This window comes from Onychostoma macrolepis, chromosome 20, assembly GCF_012432095.1.
Source record: "Onychostoma macrolepis isolate SWU-2019 chromosome 20, ASM1243209v1, whole genome shotgun sequence".
Lineage (NCBI taxonomy): Eukaryota > Metazoa > Chordata > Actinopteri > Cypriniformes > Cyprinidae > Onychostoma > Onychostoma macrolepis.
This window is the reverse complement of record NC_081174.1, coordinates 16,564,933-16,589,146: the sequence shown is the minus strand read 5'-3', so window position 1 is coordinate 16,589,146 and position 24,214 is coordinate 16,564,933. Positions and strand designations below refer to the sequence as shown.

Sequence of the window (24,214 nt, the reverse complement as noted above, 5' to 3'; positions counted from 1 at the left end):
TCAGCACTGGAAGAAGTCTTTGTTTAATAGGCATTTGTGATTGTCGTATTCTTAGTTTAAATGTATTCTGGGCTTGATGATTGCTACAAACTAGTTATTTTTGGCAAATCTCTTCAAATTAAGGTTAAGATAATTATCATTAGTACCAGAAGGCTAAAAGACACTTTGATTCTTCCACTGCTCCCACCTGCAAAAAAGAACAGTTAATGTCATTAATTGGGTAATACATTTTCTTAAAATTCTAGCAGGTAGAAAAAGCTAAATGGTTAAAATAATCTTTTAGACTTACCAGTATCAGCGTTATCCACTAGCATGTCTTTGGTGTCACTGAGACTTCCGTTGTTTGCTTCTGGAACTACACCCAACAGCTTACACATCAATGGATAGATGCTGACACTGTCAAATGGCTCAGCCAAGAAATTGTCCCTAAAGTCTGGCCCAAAGGCTCGAAAGATCATTTTCATATCCATTTCCTCATTACTGAATCCATGATCTCCTTTGTTGATATGCAAAATGATCCTCTGCACAAACAGCGAACAAAAAGTTAGAGTAGAAGACGGACTGTTTAATAAGTTCACTCTACCTCTATACATAACTTCAAGTACTTTATATGTAAAAGTACAAGTACTTTTGAATGGTTTTGTATATTATTTAGATATATTTATTGATATTTTAGACTGTAAACTGACTAAATAATGTGAAGCTACATAATTAGCATGTTTGACTACAATATTTTATTATTTGAGCTTTCAAGCAACTGGCTAAATTGAGTGATATTTATTTTCAAAGATACTTACAGAGTTGATATTGAAGCCCAGGTCAGCCAGAAGGACAATGGGTTGAATTCTCTCATGTTTGCGTATGTGAAAGTGTTCTGGTATCTCTTCTTTCTTATAGACTGTCAGATTGGGATGTGCGTTCTTCAGGGCATCATAAACTTCCTGTTCGTTGCCCTCCCTAGGTGTGATCATGCCAAACCCACCGTAGTCGAGCAGGTCAAAGCGGGTTAGATTAAATAAACTCATGTAATTGCTAAGTTTTATCTCATTAACCTTACTAGCCATTTTAATAGTAGTCATGCCATGGTCTGAGGTCAGGATGACGTTAAGGTGATCAGTCAAACCATTTTTGTGAATTGCCTCCCTGAGGTAGCCAATAGTGCGGTCGATCTGTTCAATGATCTTTATTCTCTCTGGGGTTTCGGGGCCGAAAGCGTGACCCACGTTATCTGGTTCTCCATAGTAAAGCGTAACAAAGTCAAAGTCCTCTTTTGTGAACCATCCCATCACAGTGTCGATGTTCTGCTGCCACCCTGTCTCGTTGTCATCAGGTTGCCCATGATCTTCCACCAGAAAACGATCCACAGCTTGGCCACTGTAATTCACTCCTCCACCAGGGTAGAAAAAAGATGCTGTTTTCAGACCCTTGGAAATATATAGGAGACATTATTGGAGAAGAGCAGTATGGTATTGTTTGTTAATTCATTTACAATGAGGAATGCTTTTACTGGACATATTTACATACACTGTAAAGAAAATTTGTGAAATTTATGGTAAAGCAACAAACAACAACAGCTGTGGTTGTCAGACCATTACAATAACAAATTGGACATACATTTTCAGTAAAAAAGCATATATTTGATTAACTGAAATAGTTATTATACAGTACCAACCTACTGAAGTACGAAAATCTGTTTTGTACCTTTATAATACATTGATAATCAGCAAAACACGGGGAAAAGAGAAAGCGACATGATAAATCAAGTTCTTCACAAGCTTTTCCACAAGCTGAGCTAAGTACTATATATAATTGCTATATAAAGTGCACACAAATACTAAACACCAAACATAACACTAAAATAATGCAATAAATATTAATTTAACAACATAAAACCCTAATGTACATAGCTGATGAGAAAAGAAAGAAAATAAAAGTTTTTTTCAATGAAAAACCACCAAATGTGAAGTGTCACACAAGGAATTCTGGGAATGTCAGTAAGTTCACCTGATTTTGGGCTGTTATCCACAGGGGCAAAGCGCCATTATCCCACCATTCTGATCTTTTCAGTGTTGCCTTGTGGGGAACTCTCAGGCCAGTTTTATCATTAAACATCAGGTTATGGACGACACCGTGATCCTCTATCCATCTCCCTGAAGAAAAGATTAAGATACAATCATACTGATATGTAATATAAGTATACATTTAACATTGAAAATTGGATTCAGTTAGATCAACCAATACATTTCTGTGGTCAAATAGTGTATTTAAATAAACTAAGATTACTTGTGATTGGCAGTGTGCATGTAAACCCACATTTCTTAATACTCTTATGTTATACATGACTCGATACACATAATGTCAAGAACTGTAAACTGGCCACTGAGCAAGATTTATGAACAAGGAACATTGATTATGTTAATAATCTCGAAGTTGGAGCTTGTACTAACTTTGCACATGTCATTTAATGAGGCTGAGGTAATTGGCCCAGTAAGTGTGTGCTCAGCAGCTCTCAGAAGACAGCTTGAGACTTTGAACATCGTGATATTGCAGACTAGACAAGAATATGTACATTAACACAGAGCAAACTATGGTGAAGCAGGTGCATGAATTTATGCACTTTTATTTATTTATTTGTTTTCAAAAATTATATTAAATATAAAAATTGTATTTAAATGTATACAATACATTAATTAGTATATATATATATATTCTTTACTAAGTTATATTTTTATTTAAAATGTATTACATGTGTCATTTATATATTTTTATATATTCGTATTCATTAAATTATTATTTATTCAGTATTATTAAAATTCATTAAAACATCATAAATTAATTAAGTTATTTGAAGTTTGAGTTATTTCTATCGGTGTCTATTTTTTTACTGATGCAAAACATGCAGTGATACTCTAATCAGATCAAATCATAAGAGAAGTTTACATCAGCCACTGATTTAAATGTCATAATATTCAGTATGGATGAATTAGGCATTTGAACATGTGTTAGAGCTTCTGTTTGGTTCTTTTTTTGTCTGTAAGTGTGTGTTCTGACTACACACAAGCCAATCAGATATAAATAAGCAGAGAGTCGAGCCTTACCAGTAATAGTTGTAAAGTGTGATGGAGATGTCATGGTGATCGCTGGGGGATTTATGTATTTTGCCTTGACTCCTTCTTTAACTAGTTTGTCCAGATTTGGTGTGTTCACATCTTGGTCATAATCCCATCTGAAACCATCAAAGGAGATCAGCAGCAACTTATTATACGTCCTCTTTTTGGACAGGGGTTTAGTGCTCACACAGAGACACAAGGCCAGCACCAGCAGAAGTTCTGACTTCATCTTGAGACGCTGTTAAGCAGAGTGAAAATCAGCAAAAGCTGAACCTGGTTTTATAAGCATTATCGGGGCACTGATAAGACAATCTATTTTCTGTAGTACTCAGTTTATTGCCAAACCAACCTACATTTCCACTGTGTGAATAAATGATAAATTCTAAAACAAATCTGAATGCACTGTATTGAAAAGTGTAAAAGTTTTTTTTTTTTTTTACTTTTATTATTACCATCCACACACAAGTCAGTTCCCTTTTTACAGTTTGCATTTTTGACCCACATGGGCCATAAGAGGGTTTATCTTAAGAGATACGGATAGAGCTGACAAACTGTATGGGTGATATGCTTAGAGCTCTGATTTATTATTGATAATCAGTTTATGTTATCTTTATATGCACACAAGATCTACTGAATTAAAATCATTATCAAATATATCGTGGCTTGCGATTGTTCCATAATAATAATGACAATACACAACATTGAATTAAGGGACTTTTACTGTAAAAAACACTAACCGGAAGCAGGAAGTTTACAGTTTTCGTTTCCACACTGCTCTCAGGGCTGGGTCCCTGACAGCTGATGTGATATTCAGAAAAAAAGCTTTTAATTTTAACAAATACAAGTTAAAGCGTTAGAGGAGGCATTTTCGTCGCTCAGTTGGATAAACTTAAGGTAAGATTCGACTAACGTCGCGGTTTATTAGCTTCCCGAAAAGGCCACTGCGTTGTTTACTGTGTCAGCTGACCTTTATTCATAAAACAATCGGTGTTACTATAACAATAAAGAAATCTTCATCTATATGAATGAAGAACATAGATTTAAACAATCGTCACGAACTCTGCATTTAAGAAAAGTATTAACGTTACTCTGCAACTGACGGTATTCACGTATTATTTTGATGTGTCATGTTAATGAATAATTATAATATTCATATACTGTGGTATTTACATGGGATCACCATGGTAGATTCTAGTACAGTTCTGTGAATGAAGGGAAAATTTATCTTTGAGTCTACATGAATAAAATTGAATTAATTTGATCTTTTAATTTTAGTAAACACCTTTGTTTGCCTGCATGCTTCAGCCAAGTTTGTAATGTCTTATTGTGTCTTGTATACTTGACTATCGTTGTAAACTGACAGATGACAGATGAAGTATCTGCTATAATCTGACATTTTTTAAATATTTTGCATACCAAAGAATACTCTTTTGAATTACTTGGACAGAGTCAACGAGCAGAAGCCCTTTTCAGCTTACATTTGTTTAGTGAAAACAAATGTAATGAGCAATTGTGCTTTTAATTTCAGGAATAAACATGACTGCCATCAAGCACGCCCTTCAGAGGGATATTTTCACCCCCAATGACGAGCGTCTGCTGAGCATCGTCAATGTCTGCAAGGCAGGGAAAAAGAAAAAGAACTGTTTCCTGTGTGCCACAGGTAGAGACACAGATCCATGTCAGAGAATGTCCATAAACATTCTTTTATTGTTTTATTTTACCTCTGTCAATTCTGTTTATCATCTTTAGTGACTACAGAGCGCCCAGTGCAGGTGAAGGTGGTGAAAGTGAAGAAGTCAGATAAAGGAGATTTCTATAAGAGACAGATGGCATGGGAACTACGGGACCTGACAGAGGTTGATGCCAAAGATGCCAATAAGGTCAGAGGTCATATGTGAAACATTCAATTCAGACATGAAATAAAGCTCAGTAATAAAATAACTATTACTAAATATTATGGATGCATAATATTACCTGTTTCAGGTTGCTTGTTGGATAATATTGGATACATTGTTATTTTAGTATTATATTATAGGCTATATATAAAAGTATTTATTATATAAACTTCAATATTTATTAATATTGATTAATATGTTCTTTTGTCCTATATATATATATATATATATATATATATATATATATATATATATATATATATATATATATATATATATATATATATATATATATTATACATATATACACACACACACACACATACAAATATATATATATATAAAATGTATATGTATATAGTGCCCTCCATAAGTATTGGAACAGTGAAGACAAAATTGTTCTGTTGGCTGTGGTGTCAAGACATTTGCAAATATGATGAAAAGATGAACATGAGACAAAACTACAGAATGTCACATTTTATTATTAGCTGTTTCAACACATACATGTTTTACCAAATAAAAAGAACAGCACTTTTAGAGTTCATCCCACTCATTGATGTGAGCATAAGTATTGGGACAGTTGAACATAAGGCAGATATAAAAGATTAAAAGCTATTATTTAGTTGCAGATCCCTTGCGCACAATCACAGCAGTGAGTCTGGGACCCATAGACATCACCAGACTCTTGGTCTCATCCTTTGAAATGCTTTTCCCAGCCTTTAATGCAGCCAATTCCAACTGTTGCTTGTTTTGGGGAGTTTCTGCCTTTACTCTCCTCTTCAGCTGGTGAAATTCATGTTCAATCGGATTTAAATCTGGAGATTGACTTGGGCAATCTAAGACTTTACATTTCTTTGCCCTGATTAATTCCTTGACTGAACTTGCAGGGTGTTTTGGGTCATTGTCCTGATGCAATATGAAGCACTTCCCAATGAATCTGGTGGAATATTCTTGAATATTGGTAGGCAAGATGGTTTTGTACTCTTCCAAATTCATTCTGCTACTGTCATCATACATTAAGTCATCAGTAAAGTTGAGAGGGCCTGTTCCAGAGGCAGCCATGCATGCCCATGCCATGACACCACCTCCACCATGCTTTACAGATGAGGCTGTATGCTTGGGATCATTGCAGTTCCCTTTTTTTCTCCACATTTTTGCTTTCCCATCACTTCGATAAAGGTTCATCTTTGTCTCATCGGTCCATAAACACGGTTCCAAAACTCTTCTGGCTCACCTTGGTGCTTTTTTGCAAACTCTAATCTTGCCTTTCTATTTTTGGAGCTGGTCAGAGGTTTGTATCTTGCTGTGTAGCATCTGTTATTCTGTGTCAAAGTCTCCTGAGGACAGTAGATTGTCAGAGCATCACCCCAGCTTTCTGGAAGTTGTTGCTGATTTTACAGACACGTCTTTTAGGGTTCATTTTCACAGCTTTTATGATTTGTCTGTCATCAACTACTGTTGTTTTCTCAGCCGATCAGGTAGTTGTTGGTTGCTGGTGTCACTGGTGGTTTCCAAACTCTTGATTTCTCCATGCCCTTTGTTTTTGCTAGAGCTCTAAGTGACTTCCTCTTTTCTTTTAGCATCCAAATTGCTTGCTTTTCTCTCAAAGTCAGCTCCCTCATCTTCATCCTGGTTTGTGTGTGTCATCATCAAATGCAAGATTCAGAATACAGAAGTAATGGATATAACTGATACGACACATTCCCTGTTTTTAATATCTGAAGAATTAATGCAACAGGACACAGCTGATCACTTAGAAAGACCTGTGAGGCAACTCAGCCATATCCATATCATAAGCCACAGCCATATCACCCTGCAGCCCAAGACCGGTTGCCCATGGAAGCTAAGCAGGGCTGAGCCTGGTCAGTACCTGGATGGGAGACCTCCTGGGAAAACTAGGTAGCTGTTGGTAGAGGTGTTAGTGAGGCCAGCAGGGGGTGCTCACCCTGCAGTCTGTGTGGGTCCTAACGCCCCAGTATAGTGACGGGGACACTATACTGTAAAAAGCACCGTCTTTCGGATGAGATGTTAAACCGAGGTCCTGACTCTCTGTGGTCATTAAAAATCCCATGACACTCATCGTAAAGAGTAGGGGTGTAACCCCGGTGTCCTGGCCAAATTCCCTCCACTGGCCCTTGTCTATCATGGCCTCCTAATAATCCCCATCCACTTGATTGGCTCTATCTCTCTCTCCTCTCCACCTGTAGCTGGTGTGCGGTGAGCGCACTGGCGCCGTTGTCCTGTGGCTGCCGTCGCATCATCCAAGTGGATGCTGCACACTGGTAGTGGTTGAGAAGGGACCCCCCACATGATTGTAAAGCGCTTTGGGTGTATTGCTATACACAATAAAGCGCTATATAAATGCCTCTAAAAAAAAAAAAAAAAAAAAACTGTTCCAATACTTATGCTCACATCAGAAAGGGGAAGAAACTCTAAAAGTGCTGAACTTCTTAGCTGGTAAAACATCTATGTGTTGAATCACCCAATAATAAAATGTGACATTCTGTAGTTTTGTCTCATATTCATCTTTTAATCATATTTGTAAATGTCTTGACTCCACAGCCGACTGTTTACTGTTCCAATACTTTTGGAGGGCACTGTGTATATATATATATATATATATATACATATATATATATATATATATATATACATATATATATATATATATATATATATATATATATATATATATATTAGTGTTGTCAAAAGACCCGGTACTTCGGTACCAAGTCGGTACTAAAAAGTGAAAACGCCACGGTACCAGGTTTTTTAAGTACCGGTGGTACCGAGTACCGTCAACCCGGTTCTTGACGCCAGACGGCCCGATGATTTCCGCGATGCAGAAAACGCGGACGGAATCTCGGAATCCAGTTATAAAAACGGAATTTACAGTTTAGCACGGAATGTCACGGAGTTTGTCAAAGTTTGGATGAATTAATCAAAAGTAGGTCATTGCACTTAAATCAAATCGAGACGTGGACTAGTATCTGTAAATATTAAGCTGCAAAAGTCGATTCAAATATGAATCCCGCATGTTCTGCGAGTCTCTGTGTGAGTGAATGAATGGCAGAGACGCGCGGTTTTTTCTTTTTTTTACTACATACACTGAAGCGCGCCCGATGCTCGCGGTGATTCATCATCTGCCGTCTCAATGAGGACATAGATACATAAACAACATCTACAGAACTGCTCTGAGAGTCCCCTCGCGAGCATTTTATCGTTTCATTGAGTAAAACCAGCGTCATATCATATAGCTACACAGAAATGTAAAGGTATTCACGGCAACCCGTCAAAATAAAAGTTCATCTTAAAGACATTGTGCCAGAAATATAATTTTATATATATATAATTTTTTTTTACATTTATTTAAATTTTTTTTTTTTAAAGAAGTCACAATATTTCTTCCATATTTTAATTTTAATAGTAAATCCCCTTTATTTACCAAAATAATACAATGTGTTTCAATTTAATTAATTAAAAGACAAATTAAATTTGGGTGAAACTTGTTTACTGTTTTTCATACTTTTATTACTTGCGGAAAAACTTGAAACACAATTTAAATAAAGTATAAAGAATGGCATTGATTTTTGTACATTTTTATTTTTGTTTGACTTTATTAAAAATAGTGTTTTTTTTTTAATTAGCATGTGGTACCGAAATTAGTACCGAGAACCGTGGATTTTGACTGGTATCGGTACCGAATACTGAAATTTTGGTACCGTGACAACACTAATATATATATATATATATATATATATATATATGCACACACACACACACATACACACGCATATACATACATACATACATTATGGCATGCCATTCAGGAAGATTTGAGTATATGGAATGGAATGAAACTTGATTATATGGAATGAAAGTTTGAATATATTGAATGAAAGTATGAATATATGGAATGAAACTTGAATATATTGAATGGAAGTCTGAACGTATGGAATGAAACTTGAATATATGAAATGAAAGTATGAATATATAGAATAAAAGTTTGAATATATGGAATGAAATTTGAATATATGGAATGAAAGTTTGAATATATAGAATAAAAGTTTGAATATATGGGACGAAACTTGAATTGGGTGGATGATTGACATTAAAGAGTATGTATTGTGAATGGTATCTTACTGGTAAAAAAAAAAGGAACACTTGCTTGTGTGAACAGCACATTTGTGTAGTTCTGTAGTAATCTACATCGATGCCATTTTTGTCGACAAATAAAAATGAGATGAAAATTCCCAGTCAGAAATTACGTCCAGTGTGATAGACGTGCACATATGAATTGTAACGTTCTGATCTAACCGCGGGAAAACTCTGCGCTGTTGCATGTTCTACAGGCTCGAACAACAGTGCTTCGAACTGATTCAGAGCGGTTTGCAATAAATGAATAGCACACATTTATGACAGGCAACTGCTTATGAACTAATGCTGATTAATTGTAGCGATTTTTACTTTACAATGTTTATATGTTAATGTGTTTTAGACGGTTGTAAGAATGCATATTTATGGAAATTGGGGTAACATGAAAATAATGATCGACCTGGAATCAACCTGAATTTACGGAGTACGGTAAATCCTGTACTTCTCCATCCTTCAGGAGAATCCAGAGTTTGACCTTCATTTTGAGAAGGTTTATCGGTGGGTGGCGAGCAGCACCGCAGAGAAGAATTCGTTCATCTCGTGTATCTGGAAGCTGAACCAGCGCTACCTTCGGAAGAAAGTGGAGTTTGTAAACGTCAGTCCACAGCTGCTGGAAGGTGTGGCTCACTACTGCTCCTGGTGTTGTGGGACTGTAATAGCATGTTGTTAAACTACCAGTGTGTTCCTAATATGTAATTCTAATATGTAAGACAAAAAGTCTTTAAAGCTTGAATGTATAACTATTACATTTTCAGTGGTAGGAACTCAAACTAGTTTCTGTTTTCCTGTGGCTAGTGCTCTCTCTGTCTTTTTCTGAACTCTTTGGGATTGTGCAGTGTGTCTTTTTGAGTGTCCCTTAATGCTTTAACCTGATCTCTGCTGTTCTCTCTAAATCTCTCACTGGCCAGAGCTTCCTAAAGCTGAAGGTTTGTATGCTGTTTTTTCTTCCATCTTTCATCCTCCTCCAGTCCTGCTGTTGTTTCCCCTTCATTAATTGTCTTTCTTTCTTCACATTAATTCATTTGCTTAGTCTCACAGTTATCTGGGAACATTTACCCACTGCTCACTCTCTAGATTGTGTTTGTGTACATGTGGTACTTACATTGCATTTATGGAGTAGTTTAATTCATGTACTCATATGCACACATACACTACCATTCAAAAGTTTGGATATGTTTTCTGAAAGAAGTCTCTTATGGTCAACAAGGCTGTATTTATTTAATCAAAAATACAGTAAAAATAGTAATATTGTGAAAAATTGTTACAATCTTTCTCTTATGTAATGTCATTCTATTATAATCTGACAATTTTTCTATTATATTTAAACATGTAATTTATGCATGTAATGGCAAAGCTACATTTTCAAAATTCAAAAGAACAGCATTTATTTGGATTATAAAAGTCTTTACTGTCATATAACATGTAGTTTCTTTAAAAGAAGAAGTCTTGCTGACACCAGACTTTTGAATGGTAGCATATACATTAATAAACATTTGAGGTTAATAAGAGCAGTTTTTTCATGTGTCTTTCCTTCTTCTCAGAGTCAGTCCCGAGTGGAGAGAGTCAGAGTGTTGCAGGGGGAGATGAGGATGCTCTGGATGATTACCAGGAGTTGAACACCCGTGAGGAGCAGGACATTGAGAGCATGATGGAGGTCTGCGAGTACGCCATTTCCAACGCAGAGGCCTTTGCTGAGAAACTGTCCCGTGAGCTACATGTTCTAGATGGGGTGAGTTTGTTTAATCTTTCCTAAAGTAAAACACTGCTGTGTTAGCACTAGACATAGTGCCAAGTATTGATTTCACCTGTCATCAGGAGTTTATAATTAACTTTATCTATATTGAACTAAGTGCAATAATTATCTAACGGTCAAGGTAAATGTGGATTGAAGTCTGTTTGATTAGGGAATAGCGGTTTATATTGCGTAGTCTTATTATTGTTTGACAGTCATATCAAAGATAAAACAAGGCTTATTTTTATTTTTTTAAAGATTTATTTTTGGCATTTTTGCCTTTTATTTTGATAGGACAGATCAGATATGACAGGAAGCGAAGTGGGAGAGAGAGATGGGGGCGGGTTTGAAAAAGGTCCTCTGGTCGGGATTCAAACACGGGACACCCGAAGCACAATGGCGCTGTATGTCGGCGTGCTGCCCACTAGGCTATCGGCACAGACAAAACAAGGCCTATTTTTGTTATCGTGAAGAGTAATCTCTGTTCTTCTCTGCTCAGGCTAACATCCAGTCCATCATGGCCTCTGAGAAGCAGGTGAACATCCTGATGCAGCTGCTGGATCAGGCTCTGGCAGAGGTGGACAACATCGAGGGGAAGTTGCTCAGTTATGAGGAGATGCTGCAGAGCGTAAAAGAACAGATGGACCAGATTTCCCAGAGCAACCGTCTCATCCAGATCAGCAACACCAACAATGGCAAACTACTGGATGAGATCCAGTTCCTCGTGGTATGTTGGGACACGGTAGAGATAGATCCCAGAAAACTTTCCTTTGTTGAGTGGAACACAGTATTAACAAAAGAATTCTAGATAAACTAGTTGATCTCACTAATCAACTAGCTGGTTGGTGGACGACTAGTCGACCATTGTGACCCATCAGTAACTGCCCCTTTAGAAATTCCAACCAGAATTTAGGTGCTCGGCAGCTCTGTTGCCTGTGGTGGACTCTTACCACCTTTATTTCAGGTGGACTCAGACTTGCAACTAACAAGGCTAATAAATTTAATATGTCTTGACTATTTGTGACCCTGGGCCACAAAACCAGTCATAAGTCGCTGGGGTATATTTGTAGCAATAGCCAAAAATGCATTGTATGAGTCAAAATTATTGATTTTTCTTTTATGCCAAAAATCATTAGGACATTAATAAAGATCATGTTCCTTGAAGATATATTGTAAATTTCCTATTGTAAAGTAATATGCATTGTTAAGGACTTCATTTGTACAGCTTTAAAGGCGATTTTCTCAAAATGTTTATTTTTTTTGCACCTTCAGATTCCAGATTTTCAAATAGTTGTATCTCAGCCAAATATTGTGCTGACAAACCATACATCAATGGAAAGCTTATTTATTCAGCTTTCAGATGATGTATAAATCTCAATTTCGAAAGATTGACCCTTATGACTGGTTTTGTGGTCCAGGGTCATGTTTAATTATGTGATATGCGTACATACATATTCCTTATAACACTTCCACTTCCAATCTTTTATTGAAAGCTGTATAAAATAAGGGATTCCAAAACTTTTTGTCAGAAAAAAACCTTTGACCTCAAATGTTCACTGGAAGTATCACTGAGATTTTAAGTTACACAACACATTAGTATGTTCAAAGTTCTCTGATGATGGTTAATGGTCGCATGACCTGCAGGCAAACAAAAAATATGTGTTTTATTTGGATTTGTTTTTATTCTAAAATTATTTGTTAATTTGACTTTTTTTTTCTATTTAATTAATTATTAGCTTTTCATAAAGCACCTACAATTCCTCCACAGACCCCCGTTTGGGAAACACTGTAGTAAATTATAAATATAATTAATTTTATTTTGCTTAATTGTGGCATAATTCTTTTTTTTTTTATTATCTGAAATTCTGTCTATAATTATCTCTCTTAATATTTTTGTATTTTTTCCATGATAGAACTACATGGATCTATCAAAAGGGCACATCAAGGCTTTGCAGGAAGGAGATTTATCTTCTCCTAAGGGTATCGAGGCCTGCATCAACGCTTCTGAGGCTCTGTCACAGTGCATGAACGTAGCGCTCAAACCAGGTGCTGCTCTCAAACTTCACCCACTGTGTGAAAACAGCACTTCGAGTTGTCCATGAGCAGCATTAATCATGTTTGTGTGATGTTCCGTTACAGGCCATGATAAGCTGATGGCAGTCAAGCAGCAGCAGCATCTGTTTTCTGAGCTCAGAGACACTTTTGCCCGACGTCTCACCAACCATCTCAACAACGTGTTTGTGCACCAGGTAACATTATTACACATGTTCCAGGTAAAGAACACGTACAAATTACATATATGAGGAGTGTTAGGCTTTCTTTCTTTTATCTGCCTCTGTCTGATTGATTCTCTCTCCTGTGTTCCTGTTTGGCCACCAGCCGTGTCTCTCTATATCACTTTACTTCACTGTGCTCTCTGTTCCTCTGTCAGTTCAACCACTTCAGTCACTTCAAAATGACCATCCCTCAGTTCTATAGGTCGTCCTGTCTGTCACTCCCTGTGAGTACGCCCACTCCAGCACCCTGTTTGACCCGCCCACTCTTAACAGTCACGCAACTCCACTTCTTTAGACCTAACTGTCTCATCAATGCTTCTTTCTCTTCATGGAAACATTCCGTTTAAGCATGTTCATGGTGATGTAGTCCAGACATTCTCATCTTAGGGTTTCTAAGATGATCGCCCCATAACCCTCCCAGCCAACATCATTCTCGTGTTAGTAGCTGTTGATTTTGTCCCCTGAAGATATAAAGGGGTCTTCATTGCCTTGTTTTGCTCACTCTCCGTTGGAATTGTGAGGTGCTCGTGAGAAGAAATGGCCTGGTCAGCATGCAGTTCCTGCAGTGTTTGCTTTTATGATGTGGATGTTTCATAGATGCATTGAGAAGGAACTGCTTGACTGTGAGAATAGCACTACTGTCGGTTTTGTGGCAGTGTTCATGGATTTGTGAGGTTTGGTGATTTTTGACCAACTAATTACTTTTTGAGCTTGACGTCACTGTAATATAACAGCGACCTTTTTTGTGGGAGTAGAACTGGGGGTTTATACAGATTTTCTCTCTCTCTCTATATATATATACAGGACAGTGTTTTAGTCTGATTCACTGAGTAACTTGTATTTTTTTAAACTATTCGTTTAACACCTTTTTTAGAATCATACTGTAAGTTTTTAGTTAACTGAAGAACCAGCTCATCGTCATCATTTGTAAATCAGACCTCACTGCTCACGTTGATTCACTAAAGAACTGGTTCGTAAGAGTCATTTGTTCATAATCAGACTGCACTGTTAACTATATACTGAAAAGAACCTGTTTAAAAGACTCATTTTTTCCATGAATTAGATGCTTTTTGCGCTCAGCCCACAAGGACTGCTCAAGAGAAAGATGTTTTTGCCATTATTTTGCATCAGTACCAATTGCATCACATTCAATACGGATTGTGAACAGATGTTCGCAACGCAAATGTGATTTGTAAAATGTTTTAACACAGCTACTAAAAAAAAAAGCCATAAAGCAAACAAATGCCAAATTTATTTTTGGAAAATCTGTATTTTTACCCAGCTCTATGTGGGAGTGAGAGTGTGTGTGTGTTTTCCATAATATTAACTTGTGGACAGTGAACTTTTTTCATACTGAGTTTCCACTCACTGAGTGTGTCTGTGTTTGTGTGTGTAGGGACACGATCAGAGCTCCACACTGTCCCAGCACACAGCTGAGCTGACACTACCCAAACACAGCCCTCTGCACAGAGACCTGCTCAGATACGCCAAACTCATGGAGTGGCTGAAGAACACCCAGAGAGAGAAATATGAGGGTCTTTCCAGGGTAAGTGTTTATCACTTACATCACTGTTCTGATATCACAGTAATTGTTATCATGACGGATGTCAGACACCATTAGGGTTTGAAAGCAATCAGTCACGTTTGTACAAGTTGTTCTATCTTGATAAAGTCATAAAGTGAATGTATACTCCAATCGTAAACCGTGTGACAAAAGTCAAGGACAAAAACATTATTAAATACTGTAACATTATTAAATTACCTACCACTGCAGATTATTACCATTATAGCATTCCAATATCTCAATATCCATAGCTTCTGAGTGAAAGGATGTTTAATAAAAAAAATGTAGGGTGGGATTTTATTTAACACTCCTCTTGAAAAAAGTGTGTTGCATACACATCAGAATGCCAGAGTAAATGTGAAAATGAACACATATTATAGGCAGACAGTAGTGATTCAGAATAAGACAAACATTTGAAAGATGGATTCATGATGTACTTGCTCATTATATCAATTTAGTAAATTTTGATCAAAAAAGTTACATAGTGTACCTTTAATAAGACATTAACAGTCTCATTATATGTTTTAACCGTTTGACAGTTACAATCACCAACAGTAATCACAGCTAAAAAAACTCTGTTATCATTTATGACCACGGACACAGTACCCTTATGATTAGTTACAGTAACCATTAAAATGCCATAATAATAATGCTGCAATATCTTATCCTGATGTCCTCTGAGAGCCAGTGGTTTTGCTTTTGAAATGGCAAAGCCTTAGTACAGGAAAATAGCAGTTATATTTAATTTTAGCTCTCCTCAGACTTAATAGTACTGTTGATATTATTCTACAAACATTAGACCAAGGGCAAGGCCATATTTAAGAGTTTAGTCAGAGCGATTAGTCCTTTTCTGCTCATCGCTCAGTGCTAATCTGATTCCCAAATGTTTTAGATGCATTTATCTCTGCCCTCTATTATTAAATTGTCTTTAAAATCCAAATGTGATGGCAGACGTGGCCTGGATGTTGCTGTGTGTGCTCTGGCAGATTGGATTTGTGTCCGGTTCCCAGTCCTGTTCTCTCTGTCTGGCTCACTCACTGTTATTTCCTGTGATCTTTCTGCCTTCCTCTAAATGAGAAAAATGCTGACAAATAAAAAATCTAAATTTGGTCAAATTGCTGATCTTCCCTTATGTTTTTATAGACCTATGTGGATTACATGACCCGACTGTATGAGCGGGAAATTAAGGACTTCTTTGAAGTGGCAAAGATCAAAATGGCAGGCACTAGTAAGGATGGGAAAGGAAAATTCGGTAAGACCTCAAAAAAAACTTTTTTTTTTTTTTTTAATTTGTTTATTAGGAAACCTACTCTTGGAAAGGGATTTTTGTCCATGCTGTTTCTTCAGTCTCCTGTATGTCTTGTGTATGCTATGTTAAGTGTTGTCTTTGTGTGTGTGCCGTTTGTAATATATGTGTTTTTTCTTACACTAATGTTAAACTACATGACAAACATAGTTTCAACAGAGCTGAACTGAAATGATTCAACAGTTCTCTAGTAAAATCATTGAGATGTCAGTCATTGCTTGTCTCTGATATGATGGTGTGCAATGTCATGTTTTCATTGTAATGTTTTGACATGTGCTGCAAGGCCCACAGTGTGTGTACTATTACACGTGGCAATAAATGCATACTAGAGGCACGACAACCAAAATATTCTGTGGGGGAAAAAACCCTGAATACATAAGATTTCAGGATGATTAGAACAGTGTAGTGCATTTCTCAGAATACTTCCAAATGGTATAAAGAGAGACTTTTTTATTGTCTTTTTTTATTCTGTATTTTCGTAAAGAGTAGGGGTGTAACCCCGGTGTCCTGGCCAAAGTCCTGCCACTGGCCCTTATCAATTATGGCCTCCTAATAATCCCCATCCACTTGATTGGCTCTATCTCTCTCTCCTCTCCACCTGTAGCTGGTGTGTGGTGAGCGCACTGGCGCCGTTGTCCTGTGGCTGCCGTCGCATCATCCAAGTGGATGCTGCACACTGGTGGTGGTTGAGGAGAGACCCCCCACATGATTGTAAAGCGCTTTGGGTGTATAGCAATACACAATAAAAGCGCTATATAAATGCTTAATTCATTCATTCATTCATTTTTAGATGTGTTATATATGTATGGTATTTATTTATATGTATCTTCTTTTTGGAAACTAGGGTTGGGCATTTTTTCCACACCATTAGCACAAAATACGACTTTGTGTTAAGTTAAAAAAACAACAACAGCAATAGTACTTTAAAAAATATCATATCCATCCCTCATTCCATTTTGCACCATTGAACTGTTTTTATTTCTGATGACTGCAATGTCATATTAAATCAAATTAATATATTAGGCCATTTTTGACATGTTTGCATATAATTATAACAGGAAGTTGTCATTTCCAAGTACTCTGTTACTTGTTGCCCATCCCTATTGGAAACATTTAAACCTGCTTACGCTGTTACACTTCCAGGTGTTAGTAAGATGTTCCTCTTGTTTCAAAAGCTTTCATTAGCAGCCTAATTCTCAGCTTTTTCCTCCACGTGATGAAATAAAATGAGCTTTTTGTTTCCAAATGGCCAAAGAGCCCAAAGTCTAAATTCAGCCACTGCAGTGCATGTCATATTTGAAAACTTTGACCTTTAACCCCTAACTCTGGCACCATGCTGCATGTTGTAAGCCTAACGTGTCTCTGTCTCTGATGCCTGCCTTTCTAACCGGCCTCCAGCCACGCTTCCGCGGAAAGAGAGTGCTCTCAAACAGGAGACGGAGAGTAAGTATCAGTGCCACATGCCATGCCTATCCCATAATGCCTTGCTTCCTCTTAGTCAAAGGGCATCTCTTCCTCATAAGCACAGTAAACCATTATCTTAACTTCAGTTTCAGTGTTTCATGGATATGCAAAACATGTTTACAATCTCTTTTTAAGCTTGACTTAACAAGCACTGTTTTATGGACTTCATCTTAACTTATTCACTTTTTCTCAATCAAAACTAACCTCAAACATGTCTACCAATTTATCAGATATTAAAATCTTTAATATTAACGCATCAGTGATTAAAGGGGAGATTGGTTGTTTAATCAGACCATAAAGCTTCTGTGATCTGTACGAGATTTTTAGTAGTTGGGTTGCATGTATGTTATGACCCCTTTCAGATCAACATGTACTTTACAAGGTAAGGTTAATAACCCATATAGATGAGGTGATTTTAATATAAATCAAGTACAACTGACTTGTATGTTTTAAATCCAGTTCACGTGCTGACGGTTTCTCCTCTGATGGTGTCTCTCAGGCCTGCATGGGAGCTCTGGGAAGCTTACAGGCTCCACGTCAAGTCTGAATAAACTCGCTGTGAGCAGCTCCAACAGCAGGCGCTCTCAGTCGTCTTCTCTGCTTGATATGGGCAACATGTCCGCCTCTGACCTGGATGTAGCAGACAGGACCAGGTTTGATAAGGTGCGCCACCGCTAAATGTGACTTAATGCTGAAACTTGTTGTCCAAAAAGTATAATCATATACACTGATGTTCAAATGTTTGGGGTCAATTTAATGCTTTTAATCATGCATTAATTTGATCAAAAGTCTTATTATTAGAATGATTTCTAAAGGATCATGTGACACTGATAACATAAATAATGGCTGCTAAAAGCTCAGCTTTGGCATCACGGGAGTTGAAAATAGAAAATAGTTCTTTTAAATTGTAATGTTTCACAATATTAGTTTTTGCTATATTTTAAATGCCTTGGTGAGCATTAAATCTTGCTAACCCTACACTTATGAACGATAGTGTACATTGAGGGCCCTTCTTTGTGTTGTTTTCTAGATCTTTGAGCAGGTTTTGAGTGAGCTAGAGCCGCTGTGTCTGGCTGAACAGGACTTTATCAGCAAGTTCTTCAAGCTGCAGCAAAATCCTACACTAGCTCAGGTGAGTATCAGATACAATACGGCTCAGATCTGTGAGTGTATTGTATTTATGTGTGATTTAATTATGTTATAAATCCCTCATTAGGCAGAGAATGTGGATGACAGCGATGGAATGGTTCACTCCAGACCCCCCAGTGAACACAGACATTCAATATCTGAGTGAGTGACCGTTCTCTTGAGCTCTCTTTATTTCATTCAAAGTTTGTTTTTAAGCAGATTACAAAAAATGATCATACATCCATTTCTCTTGCAGAAAGGACATGGTTCGGATGATGATGAATAAGATCTTTCAGAGCATCGAGACGGAGCTGAACAGTCTGATAGCTTTAGGTGATAAGATCGACAGCTTCAACTCTCTCTACATGCTGGTAAAGATGAGTCACCATGTCTGGACGGCCGAAAATGTTGATCCCGCGTCCTATCTCAGCACAACGCTGGGCAACGTGCTGGTCACTGTCAAGAGAAACTTTGATAAATGCATTGTAAGTGGAGCTCATGTCAAGCATTGTTTGATGTATTGCTGGTGAGACCAGTATTTAAATCCTCTGATGTGTTTGTTGCGGTTTTAGTCTGGACAGATTCGTCAGATGGAGGAGGTGAAGATTTCAAAGAAGAGTAAAGTGGGCATCCTGCCGTTTGTCACCGGCTTTGAGGAGTTTGCTAAGCTGGCTGAGGCTATTTTCCGAAACGCAGAAAGACGGGGTGATCTGGATAAAGCCTACATCAAACTCATCAGAGCTGTCTTCAATAACGGTGAGGATCATCATAATCTCATACATTTCTTTATTCATCGCTAGTTGTGAGAATGTGCAAGAAGCCCTAAATTTCTTGAAATGCTGCTTTTAGATTTTTTTTAAACAAGATAAAGAAAGCATGATAGTGTGATTAGTGCTCATGATAGTGAGCATTATTTCTATACTTATACACACATTATTTATTATTATTTTGCATTTTTCCAAATATTTGTTATTTTTATATACAGATCAAAATATAAATATTATTTCAAGATATTATATTTGCAGATTAGTTCATTTTCATTTCTTTAAGTTTTAGTAATTTTTGTGCTTTTGTCATTTTTATTAGTTTTTAAATATTTCTATATAGTTTTAATATTTTTATTTCGGTTTTAGTCATTTTAGTTCTTCAGCTTCAACATATTGCACTACGGCAACATTTCTAAGTTTTTCATCTAATTATTTATATTTTATTTCAGTTTTAATCCAGTCACTGAAAACCAATAACAACACTGTTAAGAACCATCCATTAATAGAGAATGTGACATTGATTTGATTAGTTTTTAAATATTTCTATAGTTTTAATATTTTTTTTCGATTTTAGTCATTTTGGTTCTTCAGCTTAAACATATTGCACTACGGCAACATTTTTAAGTTTTTCATCTAATTTTTTTATATTTTATTTCAGCTTATTTGAAACTGAAAACAAATAACAACAGTGTTAAGAACCATCCATTAACAGAGAATGTAACTCATTCTTCATGTACATTTTTAGCGATTGAGGTTCTGCTTTAGTTTTAATGGATAGGACAGAAGCATTGGGCAGAGAGAGCAAAGGACCTCGAGACAGTTGCGCTATATATCGGCGCACTCACCACGAGGCTATTGGCACCGACCTCTTTTGTTTTTAACATTCTTGTTCATCTGATTGGTCTCTTTCTATTTGCATATCCATAGTGGAGAAAGTGGCCAACGAGAGTCAGAAGACTCCACGTGATGTGGTGATGATGGAGAACTTCCACCATATCTTCTCAACACTGTCCAGCCTCAAGATCTCCTGTCTAGAGGCAGAGAGGAAGGAGGCCAAGCACAAATACACAGAACACCTGCAGTCCTACGTCATCAACTCACTGGGCCAACCGCTTGAGAAACTTAATGTAAGCCAAATCTTTATGGAAACCAGGATTGAGCAGTATTACAGTAGAACATAAATCACAATTTTAGAAATTAAACTAAAATGTGTTTGGACTATTAATGTAAATGGATTCTTCAGCCTTTATGTTTATGGACCATTTTTAATTTTCTCTCTGTTTTGCAGCACTTCTTTGAGGGAGTGGAGGCGCGTGTAGCTCAGGGTGTCCGTGAAGAGGAAGTGAGCTACCAACTGGCATTCAATAAACAGGAATTGCGTAAGGTTATCAAAGAATACCCTGGGAAGGAGGTGAAAAAGGGCCTGGACAACCTCTACAAGAAGGTGGATAAGCACCTATGTGAAGAGGAGAATCTGTTACAGGTGAATAAAACGAGGAAAATAACATTAAATGGCTAAATTTAATAGCATTTCAAATGTTTTTGAGATTCTTGAGTGTTAATGAATTTTGTTCTGTCCACTAGGTCGTGTGGCACTCCATGCAAGACGAGTTCATTCGGCAATACAAGCACTTTGAGGGCTTGATAAACCGCTGCTACCCGGGGTCTGGAATCACTATGGAGTTCACCATTCAAGACATGTTGGAGTACTTCTCCAGTATCGCTCAGTCCCACTAAAACAGGAAGCTGAATAATTGTGAGATTGTGCTAGAGTGAAAAGAAAAGTGCTGTGTGTGAGAGAGAAAGAGAATGAATGCTTATATTGTGTGTATATATATATATATATATTACAGTGCAGATTTGCTTGTAATGTTGTGTCATAACTAACACTGGAACCCTGTTTGTAACATGCAACTTGAGTTTCTGTTGTTACGGATTTCATTACTTTTTTTTTTAACTAAAATTGCTTTATAACACATTAGTATAGTGAATCGCATACGACTGAACTTTCTCATTACTTATACATAACCTCAACACTAAAAATGTGTGGCTGATTTTTCATGCACATGAATGCTGATGAGTATCAGCACATTAAAAAAAAGGCCTGGAGTCATGTAAAAAAATAAAATAAAAATAAAGCATACTTTTGAAAGTAAATTTTCTTTTCTTCTTGTAATTTATTGTGATAAAAATTGATTATAAAACAGATAATTGTCTATTCACACACACACACACACACACACAAAAACTATAACATAAGTAACAATAATATAATATTAGCGTCCACACCAATGGACCATAACATTAAGGTGTTGGATATTCTGATGTTTTTATTGTTCCTCAGTTAAAAATAACTGCTCTGAAACTAATTCTTTATCTTCATCATTGTGGTGTGGAACGCCCCACTGAAGCCTGTTCACACAGAGGATAAAACATTAAAGTTATAACAGTCATTCTGTCTGTAAGGATAGGTGAGTCCAAGCTATAACAATAACGGCACAGGGCTGCAATCACTTTTAATCACAAAAACATTGTTAGCAAATCACAACTCGACTGAAGTTCACAAAAAGCTCGAGCATTTAAAGCGGCAGGCAAGTTTATGTAATGGACGATTTGAATGCACGACGTGGAGGCATTCAAATCGTTTAATGCACAGCTAGCCGTTGATTATCCCATTTATGCCATGGTCATTTGCCAGCATTCACATATTAAAGATGTTAATAATATTTGCACTACAATATTTGACCGGAACGATAAAAATGACGGTTATTTTCGTCTGTATTACCAAAGTCTTTGGTATTACTATTGAACTGTCACTGTATGTTACTATGGTTACCAATGTTTATAGGAAGCGCATTCATATAGAACGTGATTAAACTGACCTGACACTACCTGTGCAGTTAAACGAATTTAATCAACGGCCTGCCAGCCAATCAGAATCGAGTATTCAGACAGACGTTCAAGTACTCCAGTGTGCAATCTGAACGATTGGGGCGGGGCGACACGTGTCGCTCCGCCCACCCCCAATTCCATTGGTTTATAACACGGCAAATCTTATTGGTGTAGATCCGAGCATGTGCATTCCTTTGTGTACGATTTTGTATTTAATTTGGCCATATTACAGAAATAATATGTGCATACTCTAGAATCATAGGCCTATCTTAATTATTATAGTAACCATGGTAATTTTTTGTTGTTTAAAGAGAGTTATAGCCAAAGTTGCTCAATGCATTACAAACTTGTAGGTTATAAAGTGCTAATAAAATGTTTTCATGGCAAGCTCAATGTTTCCTTGTTTATATCTTAATAAAATATTTGAGCCTATATTGATTCTCTTAGTTTTTAAAGGTTCCTATCTTATAGTAAATAAGTGTCAGTGACATCAGATATTAAAAATCCAATTATTTATGTATCCACACCGTCCTGTGTGTGTGTGTGTGTGTGTGTGTGTGTGTGCGTGTGTGTGTGTTCTAATCTGTGTACGGGAGGAATTTAGATCGTACCCATACAGACCTGCATAACTATCGAATATTAAATCACTCAGAGCTGTAAATCTGTGCAGTACATAAGTGAGCACTTTTAATGAGTAAAAGAGACTTTCTCTGTGATTAATTTTTTTTTTTTTCATTTATTAAAGACTATAATAACTACTAAAAATTTAAAATCAGTAGGCCTAATATAGTACAGTGATTCCTGGTTATTTTTAAAGGATTGAGCCATAAAACCAGTAATTGAATTTGTGCATATAGCCTATATATAAAAGTATAAATAAAAATGTTGCAGAGAAAATTAACATTTATTGCTTAAATACGCACTAAAGCACATTAATAATAATACTTGCTGTAGGTCAGATTTAATAACAGCTGTTTTAGTAAACAAAAACATTTAAAATAGGCCTATATGCAAAAAAAAATAATAATAATAATAAAAAATAAAAAAATAAAAAAAAAAATATATATATATATAGTTTCAGCAAGTTTTTTATTCCCATTATCCACACATAAAACCCCAGTTCACGCTGATGGACTATTTGGTATTATTGTCTTATTTGTCACCGCAGTTGTTCTTTAAAATAAAGCCATTTGCGGGTTTGTCCTATGTCTTACTGAACTACAGTGAATTATTATCATATCCTAAGTTTTTATCCACCGATCCTAAAATAAAGAATATTGGCTACATATAAATATACATTATACAAAACAGCTAAATCTCAAACAGTGGATCATTTTTATCAACATCGCCAGCTAAAACTGCTCAATGTTTAAGTATGTCTGCTTCGTGTACAGTGAAAAGTGCAATAATATCTGACTTCATTTAACATGCTACCCACCTGTTGAGATTGAGGACCACTATTTACATTCATCACACAGAAACATAATTAATATTTCTCATAGGTGAGGCTATTTGTAGCATAGGTAGGACAGGTCCGTAGCCAGCCTATTGAAAGGGGGGGGGTTATTTTTTTCAAAAAGTGGACCTTTTTGCAGTTTTTCTCCTTCTTTTGTATTTAATTATGAGGTTCAAATACTTCATTTCGGTGACCTTTTATGCACTAATTTGTGCTGGATTAGCTTGTTTGCTGGTATCTTAACAAGCACGCTTTTTGATGCACCTAAAATATTTACTGCATTGTTGTCAAATTGCTTCCTCGTGTAACACCTTTGTCAGTCCATACACAGTTCATAAGTTTAAAGACCACACTAACAACAGAATAGATTTAATGAACTTTACTGAAATATTAATATTAATTAATAATAATTCTTCTCATCATCATTTCTTGACTCTGTCAATGCCTCTCGCTACAGACATAACACTCT

The 24,214-nt window shown here is 36.5% G+C and overlaps 2 protein-coding genes across 11 annotated transcripts; one reads left to right on the top strand and one right to left on the bottom strand.

The window, feature by feature from the left end:
• Positions 1-47: 47 nt before the first annotated feature.
• zgc:153896 (uncharacterized protein LOC569930 homolog) lies at positions 48-9,708 on the bottom strand. Of its 5 annotated transcripts, none has more exons than XM_058755240.1 (6): positions 9,572-9,708; positions 3,099-3,226; positions 2,005-2,150; positions 798-1,424; positions 290-521; positions 48-187 (listed from the first exon to the last, which is right to left on the bottom strand). In XM_058755240.1, the coding sequence occupies exons 2-6, from the start codon at positions 3,130-3,132 to the stop codon at positions 114-116; spliced, it is 1,113 nt and encodes a 370-aa protein (XP_058611223.1). In that variant the 5' UTR covers positions 3,133-3,226; positions 9,572-9,708; the 3' UTR covers positions 48-113. The 5 variants fall into 5 exon arrangements, with proteins under 5 accessions (XP_058611223.1, XP_058611220.1, XP_058611222.1 ...); XM_058755237.1 differs by having other exon boundaries at positions 3,099-3,348; positions 9,572-9,703; XM_058755239.1 differs by having other exon boundaries at positions 9,561-9,700.
• exoc1 (exocyst complex component 1) lies at positions 3,848-22,682 on the top strand. 6 transcript variants are annotated; one of them, XM_058755231.1, is made up of 21 exons: positions 3,848-4,004; positions 4,639-4,770; positions 4,860-4,990; positions 9,618-9,777; positions 10,069-10,086; positions 10,702-10,889; positions 11,392-11,619; positions 12,806-12,938; positions 13,032-13,141; positions 13,324-13,392; positions 14,565-14,714; positions 15,876-15,984; positions 17,437-17,481; positions 18,002-18,165; positions 18,533-18,634; positions 18,719-18,792; positions 18,887-19,115; positions 19,203-19,386; positions 20,325-20,524; positions 20,686-20,880; positions 20,982-22,682. In XM_058755231.1, the coding sequence occupies exons 2-21, from the start codon at positions 4,647-4,649 to the stop codon at positions 21,132-21,134; spliced, it is 2,766 nt and encodes a 921-aa protein (XP_058611214.1). In that variant the 5' UTR covers positions 3,848-4,004; positions 4,639-4,646; the 3' UTR covers positions 21,135-22,682. The 6 variants fall into 6 exon arrangements, with proteins under 6 accessions (XP_058611214.1, XP_058611215.1, XP_058611217.1 ...); XM_058755232.1 differs by lacking the exon at positions 10,069-10,086; XM_058755234.1 differs by lacking the exon at positions 13,324-13,392.
• The last annotated feature ends 1,532 nt before the right edge of the window (positions 22,683-24,214 follow it).